General features: G+C 43.7%; 1 protein-coding gene across 1 annotated transcript; it reads left to right on the plus strand.

The window, feature by feature from the left end:
* Positions 1–422: 422 nt before the first annotated feature.
* On the plus strand, positions 423–8,545 carry PRSS23 (serine protease 23). Its single transcript, XM_066341292.1, has 2 exons — positions 423–564; positions 5,383–8,545. Exon 2 carries the CDS (start codon positions 5,396–5,398, stop codon positions 6,512–6,514), a length of 1,119 nt encoding a protein of 372 aa, XP_066197389.1. The 5' UTR covers positions 423–564; positions 5,383–5,395; the 3' UTR covers positions 6,515–8,545.
* The last annotated feature ends 16,450 nt before the right edge of the window (positions 8,546–24,995 follow it).

Consider the following 24,995-nt stretch of genomic DNA (forward strand, 5'->3'; position numbering starts at 1 on the left):
CCCATAGTACTAGAACATCGCGAATAAAAAAATTTCAAGGATGGGGAAAACCCCCTATATTATTCCTCGGGAAAAAAAAATGACTATAGCAGTAAAGATTTAGAAGGGGCGGTGATGCCGCACAGGGGCGGCGGCCCGGGGGAAGGGTGCGCTGAGGGACGGCCCGGGCCCGGCCGGGGAATGCCGGCGGGGCCCCGGGGGCGGGCAGGGAACGCCGGCGGGAGCGGGGCGGGCAGGGAATGCCGGCGGGGCCCCGAGGGTGGACGGGCAGGGAACGCCGGCGGGAGCGGGGCGGGGGGGAATGCCGGCGGGGCCCCGCGGGTGGACAGGCAGGGAATGCCGGCGGGAGCGGGGCGGGCGGGGCGGTGCGGATCCAGCGGCGGGATCCACCTGCGGGAGGCGCCGCTCCGCCCCGCCCCGCCCCGCTCCCAGCGCGCCGCCGAGGGCCGGCGCCCGGCGGGACGGAGGGGAGGCGCTCCCGAGCCCCGCGGAGGCGGCGGGAGGGATGGGACCGGCCCCGCCACCTGCCTGAGCCGCTGCCGGAGCCGCCGCCGCGGGGAGCCGGTAGGTAGCGGGCCCCGCCGGCCGGGAGGGCGCCGCGGGTGCGGGTCGCCCCGGGGACAAAGGGGCGGCGGGAGGATGGCGAGCGCCGGGCTCGCCCTGCGCTGCCCCGGGCAGTGCCTCACCTGCCGAGGCGCCCGGCGTGCGGGGCTCCGGGCGGTGGGAGCGGCTGTCCCGGCCCGCGGCGAGCGCTCCCTCCGTGCCGGGCTTAATGGTTAACTCCGCTCGCATCCACCGGAGCGCACCGGGCGCCGCCTCCCCGCCGGCGCCGGCGACAAAAGGGCGAACGCGGCTGCTCCCCGCCGGTCCCCGCTGCCGGGGACCAACTCTGAAAGGACGGCGGCTGAGGGAGCAGCCGGGATAAAATTCGCCTTTGCTGCTTTTTTTATGCTGTGGAGGCGTCTGAAGGTAGCGCTCCGCTGCGGTCCTGTACTTGGATTCATCACTGTGTCTGAGTGCGTTAGTATTTTTGGGGTGGCCTTTTAAGACATACGTGACACGAGCCCTCCAGTGAAACCGATGCTGGTGCCTGGGGAAGTTGTCTTTTGCCTCCTGCTCCAAGCAAGGTCCGAGGGGTTGGTAAGGTCTCACCGAGACCCAGCTTGTGCAGCTGCCCCGTCACTCAGGTGTTTTGGAAGCCCTGGGGATGCAGGTCCTTCCTACAGCTTACCCCGTTATTCAGACTGACCGTCACTGTCTGCCTCTCATGCAGTTTGCTCTTGTACCGTCATACCGAAGCTGCTTGACATGCAGGGAAAGAGAAAGAAGAAAACAAGGAGGGTGAAAGGAGGCAGTTCTAGGAACTGGACTAAATGGAAACGTGTACTATGCTCCCTTTTCTCTGTGTGCATGTCACTGCCACACGTGCCAAAAGAGCCGCTGTGCCCGGTGTGTGTTGATGGACACACCCGTGGCCTGTCAGTATCAAAGTTAGTTTCGGGTTTTCCAGGGTATCTCTTTGTTCAGCCCTCAGTCGAGCACGTAATACAGACAGTGTAACCCTCACACCACTCTCAGCATCTCAGGCAAGGCTAATAAAGTCATTATGTTTTAATGGCAGGAAGGCTTCTGTAGTTATTAAAGTGCAACTCCATTATTTTTGCTGTGTTTTAACAAGTTCTGTGACCAGGAAAAGCAGCGGAGGTATTTTGGCACGGCACTGACAGTGATTTAGTTCTCCTTTATGATTTGGTTTGAGGCAGATTTTTTTTTTTTTTTTTTTTTTTGGGAGGGGGGGGTGTTATGTTAATCTTTCTGGCTTCCAGCACTGTGGAAAAAACTTTCTTCATTTCAAAATGTAATGGAGAGTGGTTCATGGGCTTTCATACTAGATGATCCATGATTTATTGTTATTTAACCATCTATTACAAGAACCACCTCTGAAGTAGTGAACCTTTGCAGAAAAATTACTTGCCTATTAGAAAATTATTCATGTCCGTCCTGAACAAGGCAGTTTTCTTTCAGCAACATCTATCTTGGGGCGTGAATGCCCATAGCAAGCAGGAAAATGTCTGTAAAGTGTTTTAGCAGCATGGGGAGCCCCGGGGTAGCTGTCACTGTTTCCATTCTCTAAACAATTTTAATGCCATTAGTGAGTGTGATTATGTACAAACCGCTTCTAGGGGGTTCCTAGGCTGGATGTCAGAGCAGGGCTTTGTGCTGAGTCAAAGGGTGGATTGAGTTTATGACACAGTTTAAATAGAAACAGAAGAGCAGAGCTACAGTAGAGCAGCACATCGTAATTCATTCAGTGCCGCACTGTGATAGCCGTGCAGGGAAGTGCTCACTGCTTACCACTTTGTTCAATTTGAGAACACCTCTCAGGGTTACCCATGAGTGAGTAGCTGAGGACAGAGGGTTTTAACCCTGGGGGATTTTTTCAGCTTTTGGTTGTGTTTCAAATGAATAGAGAAAGCAAAATGGGAAAAGAGCCTTACTGGAAGGTCTCTGTTTAAATGTAGACTGCTTTCACAATTTCTTCATTTTTAAGAGGAAGGATCAACACAAAAAGAGGTATTGTGCACTAATTTGCATCCTGTTATAAATAGGACATATTTATTCTATTTATTGCTGCCCAGATCTGATTCAGTACCAGTTATGTATCCAGATAGGATATAACTATGAAGACTTCAGTAAATGAGCACTGTTTAGCTTCCACAGTCAGGCATAAACTCACAAGTGTATTTTATTGTCAGGTTTAAATAACATTTTAAATAATAGAAAAGTTCTGTAACTGATGAAAAGGCTTTTTTATCCCCTAGAGCTGCAATGTGATCACAGCACAGAGGCAGCAGGGGAGAGGGTGGCAGGCTTGCTCGGAGACGTAAAGTGGAGTAAGTACCACTTTACACGGCGCGGCACAGACACAAATACCATCTCCTGAAACCTTTTTTCTGGGACCAGCTCGAGTCCCGTCTCCTGTCTTGTTCTCTTCATAGGGCGGCTGCCCTCTGCTGTCTAAAACTGCCATTCCAAATGCTGCTGGTGCTGTGGTGGTGATGGTGGGGAGATAAGGGAGAGCAGGCGAGGTAATCTCTCTTCTCATCCCAGATGATAATCTTGGAGGAAGAAGAGGAGCTGTTTGGCACACAATCCCTTCATTTGCACTGCGTGTGCAAATAACAACTGACAAGATGCCTCTGTTTTTCCCCTGCCATCTAAATAAACCAGCCAAAGGCCAGCAGAGGTTCAGTTAACATGAATGGATTTTAGCTCCAAGAAGTGGCATGAGCGGTGCAATTTAGAGAGATTCCATCTGTCAAGAAAGCTCAGGGCAATGAGGACAAACTACGTGGAAATACGTGCTCTTGATGATGGGATCAGCTTAACTGTGATTTAGTCTATCAGCTTCTGACTGTGAAACCAGTAAGCACTGCTGCATGCAGCTCTCACTGACACAAGCAGGACAGCTAGCAGTTGACTCAATATACCCGTGTATATTGTCTTTGTGGGGATGGAGCAGTATCATTTGTTCCTGTTACCTTCTTTTTTTTTCTGTCTTCCTAATCACTGTCCTACAACAATATACGTGATAATACAGCAGGTGTTCCCTGTGCCATCCTTACAGCAATTTGAAATTCTCTCATTTCAAAGCTTGCAAAATGCAGCCACATCCAATGTTAAAATCTGTTGTGGAAGCAATCAGAGGAGCTAGTGGTTTTCCTTGAATACCAAGTATTTTCTGATTTTGGGAGTCAAAAATGATGCAATTCTGATTAATGTTTAAAATGGTTTGTATTTGCCAGAATGAGTCATCTGTTACGTATAAAGCATCACATTTGGTAGAGACTAGGAAACCTAGGAAAAAAGTACGTCCTTTTAAAGATGTCGTTTGTTAATGAAAAATTTGGCAACAGAATGTGTGGTCACTTCTGAAAGAGTCAATACCTGCCTCTGTGGGTTTCAGTAGCATCAGTTCTGTTCATCTATATCTGTTTTTTTGGACTTAAAGTCTTTTGATATCTTGCATGAGTCAATTGATATTTTAAACATTTTGTGCTTTAATTATAGTCTCCATTCCCAAAGAGGATGGTACCAAAAATCTAAGAATTTAGGCCTATTACTTGAGTTAAACACCACTGGACATCAGCAGCCTGTAGCTTTCAAAATCTTTTTTGGTGTAACTTAGGGGTGGAGTATTCCTACACAAAGCATTGGAGAGAAGGATTTTTCTTTTTTATTCTTAGATAGCTGTGGTCATTTCCTGTGTGATTTGCTTTGGTTTACTCGTTTGAGGCATTTCAGGAATGATCCTGCAGTTGTGATCAGTGTAATCTCAGCAGGGTTTTAAATATGCGTAAGCTCAACATAATTGTGAACTTCTTTTGAATAATCTTTTTGTGAGGGAGATCCTGCCTGCCTTCTTGCCCAGGGCACAGGGCCTCCTGCAGCGATTCAGCTGTATGGCTAATTTTCAAATAAACTGAAGTTACGCATTTTTTTGACACAGTACTAGTGCATGCTGTTCTCTGCAGTCTCAGGCACTCTGCCTGCGGTTCATAAACACATTTACAGTCGCATTTGCCTCCCTGTGCTCAGAGGGGGTTGGTTTGCATTTCTAATTAATTGAGTTTATAAAGCAATAAGCCAGTGTGTTAACTGAAAATTCCCTCAAGAATTGTAATCTTCCTTCATTAGCTGCCTCTGAGTAATCATATCACCCTTTCTCATGTAAGCCTTGGGGAGAGCCAGTGCCACATGGTGCAGAACCTTTGCCTGGTGTGAGTTGCAAGGGGAAGTGTCTCCTTTGTGGTCATGTTCGGCAACCTAGCCCCTGTCAGGTCACCTTCTTTGTCCCCCTGCCTGTCCCTACCATCAGCCTGATGTCTCTGGCTGAGACAGCAGATGGTGTGAAGAGATTTAAAGGACATCTTTCAGCGAAGTCAGAGAGTAGGGGAGAGCTTTCAGAGAGTGTTCTAGTCTAGCTGAAGACAGACACATTTACTATTTGCAGAAGCTCTGTTTACTGGAAGAGTGGATTTAAACAGAATCTGAATTTTTTTTAAACTGTGTGACGACAAATACTATTACTTCCCACTGATGTCAGCTGGGAGTTGATGGCTCAGCATACCTAAGGGTTAAATGTCCTCTATTTCAGTGTTAACCTGGGACACTTGTTTCAAGACTCAGGCTAAGGCATTAGTTTGACACTGAGAAATCTGAGCTACTTAATGTAAGTTAACTCCATTCAAATCGCTTGACCCTTATTACATTTATAGTGTATATAGTGTGTATAGTGGCTAGCAAGCCACTGCTTAGCAAGGCAGGATAATCTTGCAACAAGTTTGGGTGAATAACTGTATTTGCTTTTGCTTTCCGCAGACCAGCATTCAGAATGGCAGCCTTGTCCACTTTAATCCTCCTTTTGTGTGCTGCTAAAGATGTGCTGCCTTCCAGTCCTCACTGGAAGCCAACTTGGCCGTCTTACAGAGTTCCCGTTATCCTGCCACAGTCTACCCTGAATTTGGACAAACCACAGTTTGATGCTGAAGCCAGACTGGAAGTGGTGTCTCCGTGTGGCCCAGCATGCCATAAAAGTTCTCCGCTGCCAACTTACGAAGAAGTGAAGAACTACCTGTCCTACGAAACCTTGTACGCCAATGGCAGCCTCACTGAAACTGAGGTGGGCATTTATATTCTGAGCAACGGCGGCGATGGGTCTCGAGGCAGATCTCGAACTAAGAGGCAGATCTATGGCTATGACAGCAGGTTTAGCATTTTTGGGAAAGACTTCTTGTTGAATTACCCATTCTCCACATCAGTGAAGCTCTCTACAGGTTGCACAGGGACGCTGGTGGCTGAAAAGCACGTTCTTACTGCTGCTCATTGTATCCATGACGGAAAGAGTTATGTCAAAGGAGCTCAGAAACTGCGGGTGGGGTTCCTAAAGCCCAAACAGAAAGATGGCAGCAAAGGGTCCAACAGCACCAACTCGGCAATGCCCGAGAAAATGAAATTCCAGTGGATCCGAGTGAAACGGACGCATGTCCCCAAAGGATGGATCAAAGGTAATGCCAATGACATTGGCATGGATTATGACTATGCCCTGCTGGAGCTGAAGAAGCCACACAAAAGAAAGTTTATGAAGATAGGTGTGAGCCCACCAGCAAGACACTTACCTGGAGGGAGGATTCACTTCTCTGGCTACGACAATGACCGTCCAGGAAACCTAGTTTATCGTTTCTGTGATGTCAAAGATGAAACGTATGACCTGTTGTACCAGCAGTGCGATGCCCAGCCGGGTGCCAGTGGATCTGGGGTATATGTGAGGATGTGGAAGAGGCAGAATCACAAATGGGAGCGTAAGATTATTGGTATATTTTCAGGCCATCAGTGGGTGGACATGAATGGCACCCCGCAGGATTTCAATGTAGCTGTTCGCATTACACCCCTCAAATACGCACAGATCTGTTACTGGATCAAAGGCAACTACCTTGACTGCAGGGAAGGATAAAGACAATGAAACTCCTTTGAAAGCACTTAATGACTGGTTTTAGTTACTCATCTGAGGAAAGGCTAGACTCGTGCTGCCAATGGATGTGATCATGTAACATCAGGAGGTGATCTGTAGCTTTTCAAGCCAGCCACCTTGTTCATAGGACAGGGACTGTGTGGTGCTATCATTGCAGCCTGAAACTGGGGAGAAAAGAACGTCTGCTGGGTGGGGAAGGAGCAGGTGGACTTGCTGAATTTGCAGCTGAGCAACTGAAGATTAATTAGGGGCGGATCAGTAAACAGTATGAAAACAGAACCGTCTCCAAAGAATCTTGTAAAAGGGACGCTGTTGACTATCTCATGCCTACAATGTTTGTTTTAATAAATCCTAGGATTAGTAGAAATGCTTTGATCTGAACTTTTAAAAGAAAATATTTCTATGCTGTTGGGGGCTGAAGAGGGGCATTTAATGGTGTTTGCAACCCAAACATTACAGCTTTGTGTTCCTGCATGAGAAAAGGGAGTGTGAAAAGGGCAAGGCATGCGCCGTGGGAGATGAATGCCACACAAATAGCGTGAAGGGTAAATAACCACATAACACTTCTAACTTCTTTTCAGCCTGAGTGATTTGAGACTTTATTAGTAACATAGTTAAGAAAAATGCTTTTTGAGCAAACAGACCTTGATGTTGCAAGGATTTGACTGTGAAGATGATGTTGGTCATATGATCAGTGCCATTACATCCTCGTTTGGGAAACAGGAATTGCACATGGGATTAAATCTTTATAGGAGCTGGGGCCTATGAAGGAGCAGGATCCCTATGAATATACCAGAAAGCACATGGGGAAAGGGGCTTTTGTGTTTATGACCTACTTAGGTCTTTTAAGGAAAATCTCATGTCAGCAACTCAGATTTTCAGAGGGGAAGCCTGTCGTCAGTCTTGCTGTCTATCTGAATTGCTGCCTCCAGAGCAAGTAAAGGAGAGAGCAGGACAAGGGTTCTACTGAGTTTTCCCCATATTAGTTGAAGATCCTTGCTGTTCCACCTAGTAATACACCACATAGAGGGACTCTAGGCTTATAAGTGTCTCTCAGCCATATCCCTTTGACAGTGTAATTTGGGCATCTTGAATAAAATTTCTTGTGTTTTTGGAATAGGAATCCTCCTCCCCACCTAGCTGTTGAGTTACAAATAATTCTTAGCAAATGCACAGTTCAGGATTTCTGCAGCTGGAATAGAACCACTTTATAGGATGCAACCTGAGTTTGCTGTGAAGGGATCCTCTGCTGTCTCTTACAGACAGCGGTGATATTTTTACGATAGAAGAATTAGAGTTGAAAACAAGAACTATCTTTTTGAGGTAAAAACAGTGCAGCCAAATACTGTAGCTCAGCATTCAGAAGTCAACATGGTCTCTACAAACAACATTTCTTAGATGGATTGAGCCACTTGTATTTCAGTAACATGGTTGAGGACATGCTGCCATGCCAAGATTATTTTTTTAAGTAGGAGGATAGACACTGGCTCCGGTTTTTCTTCCATCCATCACTCACTGACTCCTGAAGCTTCCCAAGTTGCCCATGGTGCTTGGAGTTGTGGGGCAAATGCAAGTCCCTTGTGAGAAATACCAAAGCTGGGAAGGAGTGAATCCAAGCAGAGCTTCCCTGTGCTATACCAATACAAGGAAAACGTTAATTCAGCTAAGCCTTTTTTACACTCTACTAATTACTACGGCATTTGTAAACATATGCCTGATGGTGCTTTATCTTTGTGGTGGCTTTGGCTCTAGTTCTGACAAACATTTTTGCTGGAGCTGCCTATGATTATTATTTTTATAGAAGCAGTGTACAAAAATGTGGACTCTCATGTGGGGTTTTGGTGCACTCAGATACAAGCAGTTACTAATGCTTTGAAATATGAATAATCACCATATGTACCTGATGGTCTTTTTCTGACTTTTTATTTTAATTTCCTTTACTCTATGGCTGTTATCTGGAGCACTTTTGTTTGAATGTATCACAGTGAATAAAGAAAACTTATGGAATTTCAATGCAGACATTCTTGTATTTGTGCTGTATTGGGTTGCACTTTCAATCTCATTTCAGCTACTTACTTGTAAAGACATTCAGATACAGATTTATTAAAATCTTTGATGCTGTTTATTTTCCTTCAGTTTTCTTCTGCTCCCACCTGTTGGAAGTTTTTTATTTGGTGTGTTGTTTTTGCTTTTTTGGGAGGCTTAATTACTTTATACATTTGGATGCTAATAATCAATCTTAGCTTTTGTTTGACTCTTGCAGTTCCAAAGCCAGTCATGAGCTCTGATTAGTTGGAGCTGAAAATAACCTATTAGACTGAAAAGCCACATTGTTTTTATGAACTTCAGGGTAAATAAACTATGGAGGAATGTGAACCAGTCAGTATAAGGTCATAATTGAGGTCAGTCCATCTTCTTTTTCTTTTAGTTGATGCAGTATAAAAAACGTTCCTTTGAGGCCAGCAGTGTGAGACCCACAGTTTTCAGAGAAACACTGGATGCAGAAAGTTTTTAATTTTGAAATTGCTGCTGTACAACTTTCCTGACCTCTAATAGTGCACAGTACGTCATGTGGGCTTGAGAACATCAGTCCTGATTTATTGGACATATTTCTCATCCACTCATGCTGTGTTCTGAACTGCTTTCTCAGATTGTAGGCTAAAAACTTTTCACAGAATCACAGAACCATTTAGGCTGGAAAAGATCTTAAATCGCTTCAAGGTCAACTGTAAACCTAACACTGCCAGGTCTACCACTGAGCCACGTCCTAAAGTGCCACATTTATATTTCTTTTAAAAACCTCAAGGGATGGTGACTCCACCACTTCCCTGTGGAGCCTGTTCCAATGCTTGACAGCCCTTTTGGTGGAGAAAGTTTTCCTAATATTCAGTCTAGACCTCTGCTGGCTCAACTTGAGGCTATTTCCTCTAGAGTAAGGTGAGCAAGGTGGGACTTTTTTATTATTTTTTTTTTTAACATGAGAATGTGTGCAGCAAGTTCAGTGTAATCAGGAGTGGGAGAGTTTCTTCCCACTGCACACCCTGTGCAAACATTCCAGTTTTGGAAAGAAAAGGAAATCTCAGATAACATGGGCAGAATTGTGGTGCTGAAATTCACCACTGTTTTACCTGTGCCCACTGTAGCTGGTGATAAATTTGCCAGTGTAATCATGTGCAGCAAGGTTGGGCATGCTAGAGGTTTGAAGATTGTGTCCTGAGGATATTTGCTTTGATGCTCCAAAGTAGGCTCTTTTAAAACCAGAACTTTAAAATGTGAGAAAGATAGCTGTGCAGCCAAAATAAGGCTCTTCAAGAAAACACAAGTAACTCAATTATATACAGGCATGGCACTTGAAATTTCATTGTCCAGCCGATGACAGCCTATGACCTGCAGAACTGAATGAAGTGCCTCATTATTCTTGTATATGAAGGCAAGACAGTAGATTGGTATAAAGGCACTGTTTTGACTGTGATTGAAAAGGATTAAAGTCTGCTCCTGCATCTGTAAGAGGCTGACATATGAAAAATTTTACTCGATTTGTTATAAATCCCTCGGAGAACAGTGCTGGAGATGGAAAGTGAGGTCTTGAAAAAACACAGACTCTGCTGAGCTCTTCCCCAGCACACACTGAACTTAGCCTGCTGGAGACTGCAGAGTATCATCAAGTTTCCTTCTCAGAGGAAAAGTATTTTCCTTGCATCTGTAATTGTTTTGCAACTGAATTCCCAGGCCTGCCTGTTTAGAGGGCAGCCCTCATCTTAAAGTTGCAAGGCTGGACCCCAAGCAAGTATAATACATGCTTGAAATTCTTTTCCGTGTTTCCACTTAATCTGCCATTTGTTAGCAGGTTTTGGTAACGTGCCAATGCAATATGCACAGGCCTTGGGAAGAGAAGCTTTCAAAGAGTGCATAAAGTATGCTGGGTGGGTAAAAACTTCTTCACTTTTCTGGAAGGAAAGGAAAGCTTGGACGGGGAAGAGCAGCAGAGTGTGAAAGGGCAGTATGATTGTATCACAGGAGGAAGATTCCTAGAGGATCAGTTTTGTGGATGTGCATGTGTATAGGGTTTTTATAAATTAATACTGTTAGTTCTCATTCCTAGTTCTACCAGGCAGAGAAGAAAAACTTAGGAGCTGAAGTAAGTTAAGTCTCTTCAAATGAGCACATTAATGCCAGCTCGGAAGCCAGTGTGCAGCACAGATGAGAAGTTTAGGCTGTGACTTTTCTAATAGATACACAAGAGAGGAGTGACAGTGACATAAGCATTAGGAACCTGATCTCCTCCTCCCAGAAGGTGTTTTTCCTGTCTTATACATGGTGACTATTAGGTTGCACGTGCTTTGTGTCTGCTGGCAAAGGTAGTGTGGGCTTTCATAGGTAAATGATTATACAAGGGGAGAAAAATACTTTAGCATGCTCCAGACGCTATTATCAACACTGATTATTCCCAGGATAAAATTATCAGTGATGCTTTGGGTGTGGATTGATTTTTAACTAAATGGGCATAGGTTGAACCATGAAGCAGGTTTATACTGTTTTGTTGTTTTTTTTTTTTTATCTAAAAATCTCTAACAGGAATTAATTGCCGTGGCTCAAGGGGAGGAGGGTGAATGTTCCTCTGCAAACTTTTTATGGACAGTGTTTATTTTTTTACAAATACTCCATTTAAAAGATTTGTGCATAAGCAGAGATCTACAAGAAGTTAAACGCTTCTGTTAGTTCACCAAGCAAATAGTCATGATATAAAATAGTCAGTTTAAACAGCATATGTAATATGCAATATCTGAGACATTTTTTAATGACATTTGCTCATTTGGACTTATTTCAGTTTTGGAAATCACCATTTATGCTGGTGTGGTAAGGAGAGAGTATTTTTCTACCAAGCCTGACCAATCTGAATACAAAAAGTCTACAAGAAATACTGACTTGTGATAAGAGTATGAAGATTGCTAGTTTGGAGTGACAGCAGTAATAAGGTACAATAGGGTTTTTAACTTATCCTAAACAGTTTCCTATAACAGCTTTATGCCATGTTATCAAAGATTTGGTGATTTTCCACAGGTTGCATACATGAAGAAGCTGATTTATTGATGATTTAGGTGCTGGTTGATGTAAAGTGGAACTAGAGTCAGCAGTGCCTTGGCAGCCAGGAGGGCCAAGTGTGTCCTGGGGTGTATCAGGCACAGCATCACCAGCTGGGCAAAGGAGGGGACAGTCCTGCTCTGCTCTGAGCTGGGGCAGCCTCACCTTGAATATTCTGTGCAGTTTTAGGTGCCTCAATAGAAGAAAGGCATTAAACTATTTGAGAATGTCTAAAGGAGGGCCATGAAGATGTTGAAGGGCCTTGAGCAGAAGCCACATGAAGAGTGGCTGGGTCACTTGGTCTGTTCAGCCTGGAGGAGACTGAGGGGAGAGCTCATTGCAGTTACAGCTTCCTGGTGAGGGGAAGAGCCGGGGCAGGCACTGATTTCTTCTCTGTGGTGGCCAGTGACAGGACCCAGGAATGGCCTGAAATTGTGTCAGGGGAGGTTTAGGTTGAGTATTAGAAAAATGTTCTTCACCAAGAGGGTGGTTGGGCACTGGAACAGGCTCCCCAGGGAAGTGGTCACAGCACCAGGCTGACAGAGTTCAAGAAGCATTTGGACAATGCTCTCAGGCACATGGTGTATGACTCTTGGGGATGTCCTGTGCAGGGCCAGCAGTTGGACTTGATGATCCTTGTGGGTCCCTTCCAGCTCAGCATATGCTGAGACTATCATATGCACAGAATATCATAATCTGTGATTTTTTGCACCCCTTTACCTTTGAAGCCAGATATAATTACTGCTATGGACGGGGGGGAAGAACAGAAAAATGTTCACATTTGCAAAAGTTTGGCAAAGCCTTGTCTAACATAAAATCCTACTTCTGAGCTGAAGTTGAGGAACGGCAAAGTGAATTGGGAGTGTTCAGCCAGGAAAAGAGAAGGCTTTCTGGTGACCTTATTGTGGCCTTACCGTATCTGAAGGGAACCAGTAAAAAAGATTGAGAGAAACTACAAGCCAGGGCAAGGGGGAATGGCTTCAAACTGAAAGAGAACGGATTTAGATTAGGTATTAGGAAAACAATCTTTTCTGTGGGGGTGGTGAGAAACTGGAACAGGTTACCCAGAGAAGCTGTGGATATCTCATCCCTAGAAGCGTTCAAGGCCAGGTTGGATGGAGCTCTGGGCAGCCTGGGCTGCCAGTGGAAAACTGGTCCTGCCCATGGCAGAGGGTGGGAACCCTATGGTCTTTAAAGTCCCTTTCAACCCAAACCATTCTATGATTCTTTATTTGTCATCATACAGAAAGGGGTAGGTTTAAATGGGGTAATTTTGGTGAGTTTAAACCTGAGCTAGCTAGAAAATAGTTTCTTTTAGCTGTTTTCCCAGATTTTCTATCCTTTTTTCTGTTCCTGCCCATCCTTGGAAAATAAATTTCCTGTGGTGGAAAAGAATGGACATCCTTAAAAATGAGGGGACCCAACAGCTTGGCTGTTCTGACCTTTCTGGGACAGGCAGGTCACCCATGCTTTGGTCTTGGCCAAAAAATTGCACCTGGGTCAAAGAATCCTTTCCAATAAAAACTCTTTTGAAATCGGGCTGTTTCAAGAAAGTCTTCTAGGAATGGGAGTTCATAGAAACCAAACCTATTTTTCTAATGAATTTCCAATCATACCCTGCTTCAGGTAATTTTTCCTGCTGTGTTCTGGTTCCCATGGGAATGCAGATGACATCTCTGCTTAGAAGATGATATTATGTCTTACCAACAGCATCCAACAAAATTCTCCTGTCCAAAAGCCATGTTTTTCCTGAATCAATTGCAGGTTTTTTTTTTTTTTTTTTTTTTTTTTTTTTTTTTTTTTTTTTTTTTTTTTTTTTTTTTTTTTTTCACCCTGAATGGAGCATACAGAGGCTGGTTTCACTGTTGGTGGGGCAAGGAAGACATAGAAGATCACCACTGCAGCAAAGGGTCAGCCAGCCGTGGGACTGTAGCCCACAGAAACAGGTGGAGCCACAGGGGTTTTCTGGCCTCTGCCATCTCACAAAAGCTTCGCTCAGCAGAGAAGCGTGGGGTGGAATAAAATGTCACCCTGGGCTTCATCCCGCACCCACCAAGTCGGCTATTGTGTTGGCTGGGAGCAGGACTCGTGTGCAAAGGGAGCTGCCACATGGCTTAAATGTCACCAGCCGTGTGGGAGCACTTCTCTCCAGCCAGGCTTCTGAGGGATCATTGTGGGCAATGAAAGGGCAGGAAAGACTTCTGCAGAAAGTGTGGGTGGCAGAAAAGCAACCCTTCATGCTGGGAACACATCAGATGTGTGAAAAGCTCTGAAATGTCTTTTCCCTGAAGTAAAGAGCTAGGCTGAGCGGTCTCTGCAGGTGGAAGGAGAGCAGCTTTGCTCAGCAGGACCCCTTCCCGTGCTGTGTTGTCTCTGGGAACAGCTGAGCAGGAGAGGGATTGCCACACTCTCACCTTTATGGATGAGCTGCTCAATAGCTGCCATCTGCCCCCGGTGAGAAGTAATTATTTAACAGGAGAGCAATAAAAATTGAGAGATTACCCTGACAGAAGCTGTGTTGGGTACACTGTACCAATTAAATGACTGTTTACAAACAGGAACCCAGAAATACTCTTATTTTTTCTAAGTACCTGTGGCCACTGCTGTTGTTGCCAGTATTAAGAGCCTTAACTGCATGGGCTGGACTCAAGCTTATGGGTACTGTGGAGACATCTGCTTTAGGAATTCCCATTTCCCAAGCTTCACCATAAAAACAGACTTTCTGTCTCCCTTTTTCCACCAGACCTCACTCAGGAAACGCAATCCCCTTTTAAGTACATGATCTTAAGCTTTGTCTAATGAAATGTCTTTAGGGTATTTCTCAGTAATCGGCTCCCTGAGTTCTTCCTGTGAGACATTCTGCTGCTGTTCCCAGCTTTATGTCATCAGTAAATTTCATTAATGTGCTTCTTCTTGTGCAAGTCTTGCTGGTGAATATATTTAGTTCAGACTGCCTAAGAGTTATGCTTGAGAAGCTGTGCTTGTAACCTCTCTCTACCCTGATGCTTCTCCTTTCAGCACCTTTTGTCTCTGCTTCAGCCAAAATTTTTTGTTAATAATTCCCTATATGGCACCATTTTAATTGCTTTGCTGAAATCTAGTTAGATGAGGTCCACCAAAACCAATTATTATAAATTAAATTATTGCTTGAACAATGCTAAGAATCTGCGATAAATTATGTGCAATATAGATGGCCGATTTCATCATGCTCACTTTAATGTTTATGAGAAAGAAATCACAGGAACTAAGATTACAGTTTTGGGGCATAGATTTAGTGTAATGTTAAAAAAAATATAACTGGAGGTCATATGGGACAAAATTACAAAATTATCTAGGTTTCAAGCTATGAAAAAGTTGTACACTTACATTTTTCTAAACTCTAATCCAGAGTTCTCTTTCTTCATAGAGCTGATTGTTTAAAAAACCACACATACAGCCTAAAGACACAAAAGGGATTTTTTTTTTTATTCCATTGATGCCTTATTTGCATTGTTACTAAACCAAGCAGATGCAAGATCTTTAGCATCGTCATGATGATAAAACATCTTATTCTTTTGATGTCAGATAAAACACAATTTTCATGTGACTACAGAGCCAAGAATCATAAAATCTGTTGTCATGATATCTTCCCCTACAGTTGAAAGAGCTATGAGACATCTGGAAATGGAAGAATCTTTTCCTTTGCTTCCTTAAAAAAACCCAAACCACTGTTGCCTTCTTTTTCCTCTCAATTTTGATTCTTACAATCTGGAAAGATTACAAAAACAGCCTGTGAAGTCAGTTTATGGAAGGCTTTAGTAGAAATCTTCAGTTTGGGGTATGTAGTTTTGTTTATTTGAGTGGAAGAGCTGAATCAGGAATCAAAGATAGGATTATGTTAGGCACTGTGTTTCACAATCCCTTACTGTTTCAGAGCTGTTGCTGATGAGAGGGTCACAGTTCCTTGCGTCACCACCTTGCCTCTGCCACAGCCTCAGAGGGTTCTCCAGCACACAGGGGTGACCTGGTATGAGCCACAGGCTGCCAGAATCCCTGTTTACCCCACCACAGGGCCGTGGGAACAGCCTGGGTAGCCCTGGCTTCTTGGAACTGAGCTGGGATTTCTGTTTTCCACACCCTCATAAGTGCAACAGCCAGAGTCATGTAGCCATCTCAAAAAATCCTTTTGGTCACTCTTAGGTCTACCTAAGGTACTTCCATGGCAAATATTTGGTTTGGGATTTGTTTTGCGCATGTCTGTTTTCAGCTGCTCCCAGATTCCCATAATAATGCTTTTTCTTGAGATAAATTAAAATTGCTTCTTAGGACTTAGGTGCAGGAAGACTTCTTGTTATGTTGATACCAAGCACTGGCACCTCCACTTAGTCACTTGCATTCAAGTGCATTATTTTTTCCAGGAATCCTGTTGCTGAGGGACAAGGCACAGGAAACCTTATGCCCAGCAACACACACTTCTGTGAAAGATCTGTAATTTGAAGGTGAAATGGGAGCAGGCTGCAGGATTTATTGAACTATTTCACACAAACACTCTGAATTAGTACACATGGTGGCTTCATCTCACAACTTTTCATGGAAGACCAAGTGCCATTGCTACTATAGTTTTTAATAAACATGGAATTCAAAGTCTGCAAATTTTGAGTTCTGCACATATTTCTGCTGCTTACTACATGATATGTGCCTGCTAAATATTTTTACCAAGGCAAGACATGGTATATTACAAGGCACGTCAAAGAGAAAGCATGGCTTGCTTTGATCTTGGGGATTCTTGCATGACTTGCCACTAAAGGTTTACATTTGCTCTTCATATCCTATATGCAGTTTGTTTGGCTTTCAGTGAAAATGACAGGCAGAATTAATAACAGGTCTAATATCTCATTGGGAGATGCATTCCAAAAATTTCTATCTACACAGTGAGTGTTTGAAAGCCTATATGGGATCCTTGTCAATAAAATTCTTCTACTTCACTCAAAGAGGAACTTTTCATTAGTCTGGGAAAATACTTTCCTCATTACAAAGCCTTATTTTTATGAATCCAGAAGGATATTGATGATGGTGACTGATAATTTCTGAAGAATAAGCCTTTCACACTACTACAGCCCAAGCTTACCTTTTGTTTCTTAAAAAAATATTAAAAAAAAAGTCCTTTGTGGCAAAGGATGAAGCTATGTTATAATGCTCTGCAACACACTGGAGAAAGTACATGGGAGTGTTTAATTAAGAAGATTTATCAATGTATGTGAACCTTGACTTAAATCTGCATGGGCCAAGAGAACTCTCACATTTCTGAACTTTGGAAGAGTTCAGAGATTGCAAACTTGGGCTGTACTGCAGGGATCTATCTGGTACCCACACTGTCAGCAGCACACATGGAGCATTGTTTTATACATACACAGACACTCCATCACTTGAGCAGAAACTGCATCACTCTGTGTTTGGGCATTTTGAGGAGAGGCCAGCTATGTGACCAGGGACAGGAGTTATCTTTGTCCTTATAATTCTTAGACACTTCCTGACAACAAAGGAATGGTAAAACTTAGGACTCTCAGATTCCAATCTCTGCCCTAATGAACAGAAATTCCTCTGCATATTTTCTGCCAAGTTTTATCTTGTCTGCTGCACTCCCCATTCTTCCTCATCACTACCATCTGGTGCTGGATAAATTCCACTTTGTGTTGTCTAAACTGGTTATCAGAGAGTTAATGAGTACCTGGATAATACAGAAGAGAGACATGCTCCGTCCTTCCTGCACATCCTGTTACTCAGTGGGATTTCCCCCTCTCCTTGGCTTTATTTGTGATGCAGTAAAAATAGTTCAGCAGAGTTCCATGGAGTATTGTGAGCAAGGTTTACTTTTAATCAAGCTATGTGGTCTTTTTACAAAATCAGTGACAAAGCTGCTATTAAATACCTTTGAAGTTCTTCATAGCCTCCAACCTCAAATGCTTCAGCAAAACAGATCCATTAAAGCTTTTAGCTAAAAGATAAAGAAGGTGAGTAACAGGAGCTTGGAAACAAAGCTGGCTCTGTTTCCTCTGGAGTGTTGAACAGCTCTTCAAATACCAATGGGCATGAGCAAGCCCAGCCTGAGAAGGAAGATAAGAACACGTTTGGATGCCATCCATTCTCAAGATGAGAGCAACATTCTCACAAACAAAATCATAGCTTTGTGTCAAACGCAGTGTCAAGGCCAAGACTGACTGTATGTCAAAAATGGAATTTTCTACCAGCTTCTGTGTGGTCTGAGCAGAAGCAAGTTGAAAATGACCCTGATCTCTTAAACTGCATGGGATTTATGTCCTATGGGATCCAACTTCTAGAGCACGTCTATCCACAAGATCACAAGGTGAGATTCAGCCCTTTCTCTTGACTGGTGTCCAAACACCTAGAGCTTTTCATAGTAAGGCTAAAGTCAAGAGGTATCTATAAAAGTGCTAGACCTTGAGGCAGGTAAGAGCTGGCCTCTGCCTGGAGACAGGCTATCTGCTACGGGGAGGAGCTCTTCTATGAATCAGTAAAAATCCGTCCAGACAGAAAAAAAGAAAGCATTAGAGATTGAAACCATGAGTTCACAGGTCATGGTTCACAGGTTTGCTGTGAATGTGCCACACCAGAACCCTTCTCCACCCTGGCACTATTTCAGTGGGAAATACTCCTCCCCTTCCCATGTGAAACACTAACTAAAGTTATTGGTGGAAGCTCCTTGGAGAAGAGAGTGAATGCAAAGCCTTTGTCTTAGGCTCACTCACTGGGCTTCTCAGTCCAGGCCCGATCTCCTACCACAGCCAGTAACTTGTTTACGGGCTTTTTCTCCTCCTTTTAAGCTCATCACTTCACTTGGGCTGGTTTCTATCACCAGTGGTCTGAGCTGGGTCCTCATTACTCCACAAAGATAGAAAAGGAGGGTATCCTGGCCACCCATTCCCTTCTTCAACCTCTATGTCACCTCTGTATTGACTAAAATTCTGCATCCTTCACTCTCCATCCCAAACCAGATCCCCCAAGTCACAGTCTCACGTGGAAATTTAGAACCTTCTCAACTTCTCTGTCACTTCTTCTTCCTAATCCAAAAATTCCAGCTGCTCTGTAATCATATCCCTTTCCCTACTCCTATCTTAAACACTTCCATGGTGAATTAAAATTCTGCTTTCTCAGTGCTTGTGGAAGCCTGGGTGGTCACCCAGCACAGCGCAGATCCCAGCTCGTGGTTCTGGCACCAGGCACAGCTCCTCACCACTGGCAAAGTCAATGCTTATCCCTGGTGTCCTCAACTGGAGCAGTTGTAGAGGTGTGGTGGATTGGATGTGCCTTTGCAGTCAGGTAACAACAGGCCCTGGTGAGCATCACTCTCTGGTGGGTGTAAATGGTGTGAGCAAGCAGGATAAAAATGAAAGGCTTGAGCTTGCACAGTAAGGACTTTCTTCGGAGATGGCACTTATTTGCACAGGAGGAGCCTCGGTAGAGTAAACACAGGGTTAGTTTTTTTCTGAACACTTAGAGTGTTCACTACAATTAAATTCTATAGACCATTTTCACCCCGTTATACAGCTTCATCTAACTTACAGTAAGTGATGACAACTCTAACAGCTGTAGAGCTTTCTGACAAGATTAAAATGTAAATATCTGAAGCAAAATAATCAGGACAGATGTGATTTTAGACAAATTTGCTCCGTTGCAAATTTGAAACAGAGTTAGGATTAAGTTTTAAATGATAGACAATTTAGTTCTGAGCAAGAATTCTAACACAGAAGAAACACTGAGATTCAGTCTTTGGGGGATATTTATGTTCTGTTGAAAAGAAGAACTCAAACCATATTGGCCTATTTGGAAAATTTAGTTGTAACTGAAATAGAAGCTAAAACCAAACCATTTTTCCTTTTATACCAGACCCAGAAGGAAGGTAACGCCTGGAATTCAGACCTAGATTTACTCCTCCTGTCTGTGTAACCATGAACAGATTTGGAAGACATTTCAACGTCAAACTCGAGTGAAATAAAGAAAATTAGTCTGGTCTTTCATTTCTCTGGATGCAATTTGGGCTGAGTAGATGCAGATGTCTATGATGTGATAAACACTTCTTCACAGTCAATTTTTTGTAGGTCACGATTTGTTTCCGTAAAGTTCATGTTTAAAATAGGTCAGATGAATCACTGAATACTATTGTTTCTGTCTTTTGTCTCTAAAAGGAGCTGAGGGCTCTTAGCTCAGTTACAGGAGCACGGAACCTTCCTGTTTTGGAAAGGTAGCTGACAGCTAAAACTGTTAAATTTGGAAGGTGCTTAGACACTGGTCTAGCAGAATCAAAGTACTATAGATAGATTTGAAAGGTCAGCCTGGAACACACTTTGTTTCCTCTCAAAATTCAAAGGGATTTGAGTCAGATGATCTCCACAACATATTGTTAGGACTTCTGCCCATTTCTGAGAATTGTTTTGATTTTCTGGGATCCAGTGGAAGAAGCCATTGATGTGAGGGAGGATTGGGAAGTCCTCAAAGGAAAGTACAAGCCCTAGAACCAAGCAGACCTGTGATGGGCCCCTGCACAGTCACTCCTTTTATTTTGTCGCTTGACTTACTGTGCCACAGGCCAAACACATTTTAAGAATTCCAGCTGAATGTGAATGAAAAAAGGCTCTTTCTTCTCTGCTGGCCCTCATGGCATACCTGGAAGAAAGATGTTGGCTCACTCAGGGACTTTCTGAGCTGAACAAAGCAAACTGAACAGAGTCCTTGGTTATGCTTTCCTTTTCTTTCCTGCTCCTGCCCCTCTCACCTCCCTCACAGTTTCTCTGGAGCCTCCTCTCTGGGTTGGGACACTGTCCCCTTGCCTCCTGATCACTCCCCTTACCATCTGGGGACACTCACTTCTCTTGAGGCGATGAATAATTTTCCACACACCTGCTCTGGTCACTGAAAATATGATGTGAACTGGAGCAAGCAGACCAGAGCTGTCTTTACAAGCACATTCAATGATTTTGTCCTCTAAGCAGGAGGTTTGTTTTCCACTGCCTTGGTTGATCCTGGTTCCTACCTCCACATCTGCTCTGATGGCAGGTCCCAAGCCTTTTCCCTCTTTGAAGGCACTCACATTCTTGTTCTGTCCTTTAGCCAGTAGTTTGGGGAATTCTGAAAGTTTGTAGAATTTCTATTTTAGGTGAACTGCACAGTGTGCCACCAGGCCTGACAGTGCCTTTGCCTCTTAGAGTTAGTGGATTTTTTGGTGGGGGGGTGTTCAACACAAGTCTTACAAGAGTATTATGAGTCTCTCTTGCTATCAGGTCCTTAGCAGCGCTCTAACATCAGAGACACTAATGGCAAAAAAGATTTATTTCACCATCTTGTTCATCCCTCTGCTATTGCACAATTATTCCCTGGGGAGCACTTCAGGCTCTCATCCAAGAAGTTTTTATGTTTAGCTTCAATCTCAAAAGCAGCTCTGCGAGCATGATAGTGCAAGGCTCATTGTCAGCCTTTCAGCCATTTCAAAAATTAATTTGCCAAAAGTACAAATAAAAGGTTATTTTATTCCCCCTTCCAGGCAGTCAGACCCATAAACCGTTTGAAACATCAAAGCCAAACTGCATTTCTTCTGGCTCTAACTTCATTAGCCAGAAAGCATCTGCAACTGGAAATGAATCTGCAGCTGTGTTGATGGTTTGCAATCCAGAATTAAAAATCACTTCACTTTCTTATAGCTCTCTTAGTACTCTATAGCAGGCAAGAGGGGAAGGAAAAATATATTGTAATTAATATGGGTAATAATTTTAGAAGTGATCTTTATTGAGTAATGTTTGTATGTATCGATATTTCAAGGAACTCAATTTTTAAAAGGCTGCTTGGCTCCAACAGTCACTTTAGGTAAGATATGAATCATAATTAATTCAGATCAAGTTTGATTATAGGCACTGACTTCATTAGTGGTAAGAGAGAACAGGGACAGGTGACTAGCACAACTCAGTAAGGCAGCAGACAGATTTCTTCTCTTGAATTACCATGGGGTAAGAAACTATTTTTTCTTGTCTGTGCCTCTGTGACATTTCTCTGAGGAAATACCATTTACTGGTTTCTGGGTTTTGCCTTATAAATGATGCAGGTAATATGAGGCACCTACAGGGGCATAGGGTAGGCCCCAAAACATCATTTTGTTGAATACATAGAAAATACACAATGCAGAAACCCACCCTATCCTTGGAGTATGAGACATTCTGTGGGATAGTCACTCACACTCAGTCACTGGGCTAGTATGAGGATTAGTTCACGTTTCTTGAATGTATTTGCAAGAGCTTCAGATGTGCAGTGACAAAGCTCACATGGCCAGAAATAGTAAAAAACTACTGCAGATGCAATGTGTTTTTCAGACCCTTAAGACAGATTAACCCAGAGATAAATAAATGCCATGTGGAGGCTTTCCCATTGCTTTGATCAAAGAACAGGGGTTTTTATTGCTTAATTAAAACCCACAGGTCTGTTATTCCTCTCATCCACCCATCATCACACACGGTTCAGCTGAAAAGGCACTGAGCCTGGAAGACCAGATTTCCTACTTTCCCTTTTTCCATCACTTGCCCGCAGAGCTTGCTGCTATGGGGTTGGCTTTGCTCAGAGGGTTTTAAGCTGGGAAAGTCCCTCGTTAAGGCTCAGCTTCTGGAGCGTGGTTGGCATGATGAAGAATGGCAGGGCTGAGCATTTGTACCAAGGCTGGAAGCATATTCTTCTGGGGTGGGATTGCACAGAGAAGTTCACAATCCTATTTGCTGTTTGCTGTCTGTCACATGATGTGGGCAGTTTGAGGGGCCTGTGTGCGTCCTTGGGGATACCTGTGTAGAATTTGGTGTCAATGGCTCAGGCTTTGCAGGGTGGCAGAGGGAGAGGAGGACCAGAGGGGGATGTGGGACTGCTCCCTCAAGGGTGGTGCTCGGGCTGAGGGCTGCAGGCAGCTCCTGCCCACCTGTGAGCACTGCTGAGTGCTGCTCATGTCCCGATCATGCACCAGTACATTGAAAAAACAATTTTGTTTTAAAGCAGTCTGTGCCCCTTGGAATGTACTCGCTCCTTCTGGGCTGAGCATTTGCAAAATGTTACTTAATAGAGATGTAATATAAAATCCCAGCTCCAGACGCATGTGGCTCTTCGTCCAAAAATAATCAAAATCTGAGCCTGGAACCACATGCCAGTTTTGCAACTGGCTCTGTGACAGCACTTGAACTATAACCACAGAATCAATCAGCTCAGCTCTTTGGGAGGTTGAAATCCAGGCTGGATTTTGAAGTCTGGGATGTCTCTTTAGTAATTTACAGCATACAAAAAGAAATTCTGTAATAAGCCTGGTTTAGCTTCCCTAAACCTTTTGGGTCAACAAAGAAGCACTTCCACATGCTCAGATCTATTGGGTCCCTCTGCTCCCTTTACAGTGAAATCTTTGCACGAGCATGAAGTGGCACAAGTCACTATTTTTCAAACTTTTTGTATGGATTTTAAGCTAGTTCCCTTTCTTCTGTCTAACGAGGGATGGGTCCAAAGGAGGAAGGTTTGGATGGGCAAAGAGGCAGCTCTACACTGACAGCAGTGACCCAGTGGAGTGAGTGACATTTCTCTTCTGATCTCATTGGCAAGCTGTTTAATTCTGGGTTTGTTTTTGCAGCAGTGGATCTCTCTCCTCACTTGGGACTTCTAGGACCTTTGTCCTGCAAGTAGTTCAGAACCATAAAAAGCTTGAAAAACAAGAGTGACTGCAGGATATTAAATGCTTCTTGCTTTTAAATAAGCAGATGGTACTTTTACCAAATGCTATCACTTTGGCCATATTTTTCTTGTGCTGTCATTTTTTGATGGCTTGTTTTTACTGTAGAAAAGGTCTGTGAAGCAGCTGCCAGCAAAGCGATGGTAACTGGATAGCATCTGTATATTTGAAAACTTGTTAAATGATATGTGAGGGAAGTCTATTAAAGCATGTTTGTCTGGAGTTCAGAGTTATTTCACACAGGGTATTGTTCTGTTGCAGCCTACATCTGCCTTTTTTATTAAAACACAAAGTTAAATTCTTGTTAAAAGGAGCAGTGGAAATGTTATAGGAACACATATCATGAGCTATCACGAGTGATGTGGTGGCTGTGCAGTGAGGCACAGACCTGCCTGCGCTGTACATCTCAGCTCATGGAGAACAGGCTCCTTTGAAGCTGAATCTCAGCATATCAGCTCATGAAGTGAAGCAAAGATGAACATTTATATCTGTGTGGGATCAAAGTGATGAGAATGACCAGCTTTTAGAGGTCAAAAAGGCTCCATGTGGAAATGCAAAAGATACCATGTGGAATGCTTCATTACAGATATTCTTAGCAACTACCAGTTTTCAGCACCACATGCTTTGTTTCCTGGAGGTAAGAGCTGGGAAGTCCTACTGCAGGTCTTTTATGACTGCAGGTCATAAATCTTCCTGATGGGAAGAGTTTCCCATCCATCTTTTGATTTGCACTAGCCCTCTCTCAAATTTTTTTACGCCTTATGAAAACACAAGTAATCCTTAATAATGCTTTGCTATTTAGACACACTTTCAGGTGATGGTCTACCTGCACATCATACCAAGAGGGTATCAATCTGAGTTACACATATATTTTGTAAATGATAGCATGCTAAGACTGACAGCATGCCTGTGAAATGGGGTCTTACAATCTTGCCTAATTGCTGGATACTTTAGGCCTTAAGTGACATATGCAGACTTCTCAAATCTGAGTCAGAGAGTGTTAAGAATGTCCACACCCTTTTGTCTAACATGAGCTGAAAGAAACCATAGAAGTGTATGGATGTGTGTATATGAAGCTGTTTCTTGGTTTGTTTTTTTTAAAAAACTGTCTATACCATACAATTTACCATAACACTCTGCTTTTAACCTAAATATATCTATGTGTAAACCCACTCTTTCACTCAAGTTCTCTCTTCAGGGCTTAAAATTGGATGGAGTATTGTGATGGTTGGCCTGGGAACTGAATCCCTCTTTGTCCAGGGAACACCAGATGCCTTTGAGGTGTGCTTCAAGGTCGCCTGTCTTGATCTGACTTGCAGGGAGGAGGCCTGTGCCTGCTGCCTTGCTCATAGGAAAGCTGCCCACTTGCCAAGGCTGGGAAAGTCAGTGAAGCAGAGTATGGAAAGCACTTTGGGGTGATTGCAGGAGCTGTCATTAGCTACTCATGGGATCTTCATGTGTGGGCTGTGAATGATATTGAAGTGACTGCTCAGGAGAAATAGGAGTGGGGCTGCTCCACAAGGGAAAAAAAGTTGGGAATGGGGGCTGATCCCAGCACAGGATGTGCCATCCCTGAACAGGTGCAGTCACCTGTGGGCCAGGAGCAGTGACCACTTCCTTTGACTACCAAGTAACCTTTGGACA

Source organism: Sylvia atricapilla, chromosome 2 (assembly GCF_009819655.1).
Source record: "Sylvia atricapilla isolate bSylAtr1 chromosome 2, bSylAtr1.pri, whole genome shotgun sequence".
In the NCBI taxonomy this organism is placed as follows: Eukaryota; Metazoa; Chordata; class Aves; order Passeriformes; family Sylviidae; genus Sylvia; species Sylvia atricapilla.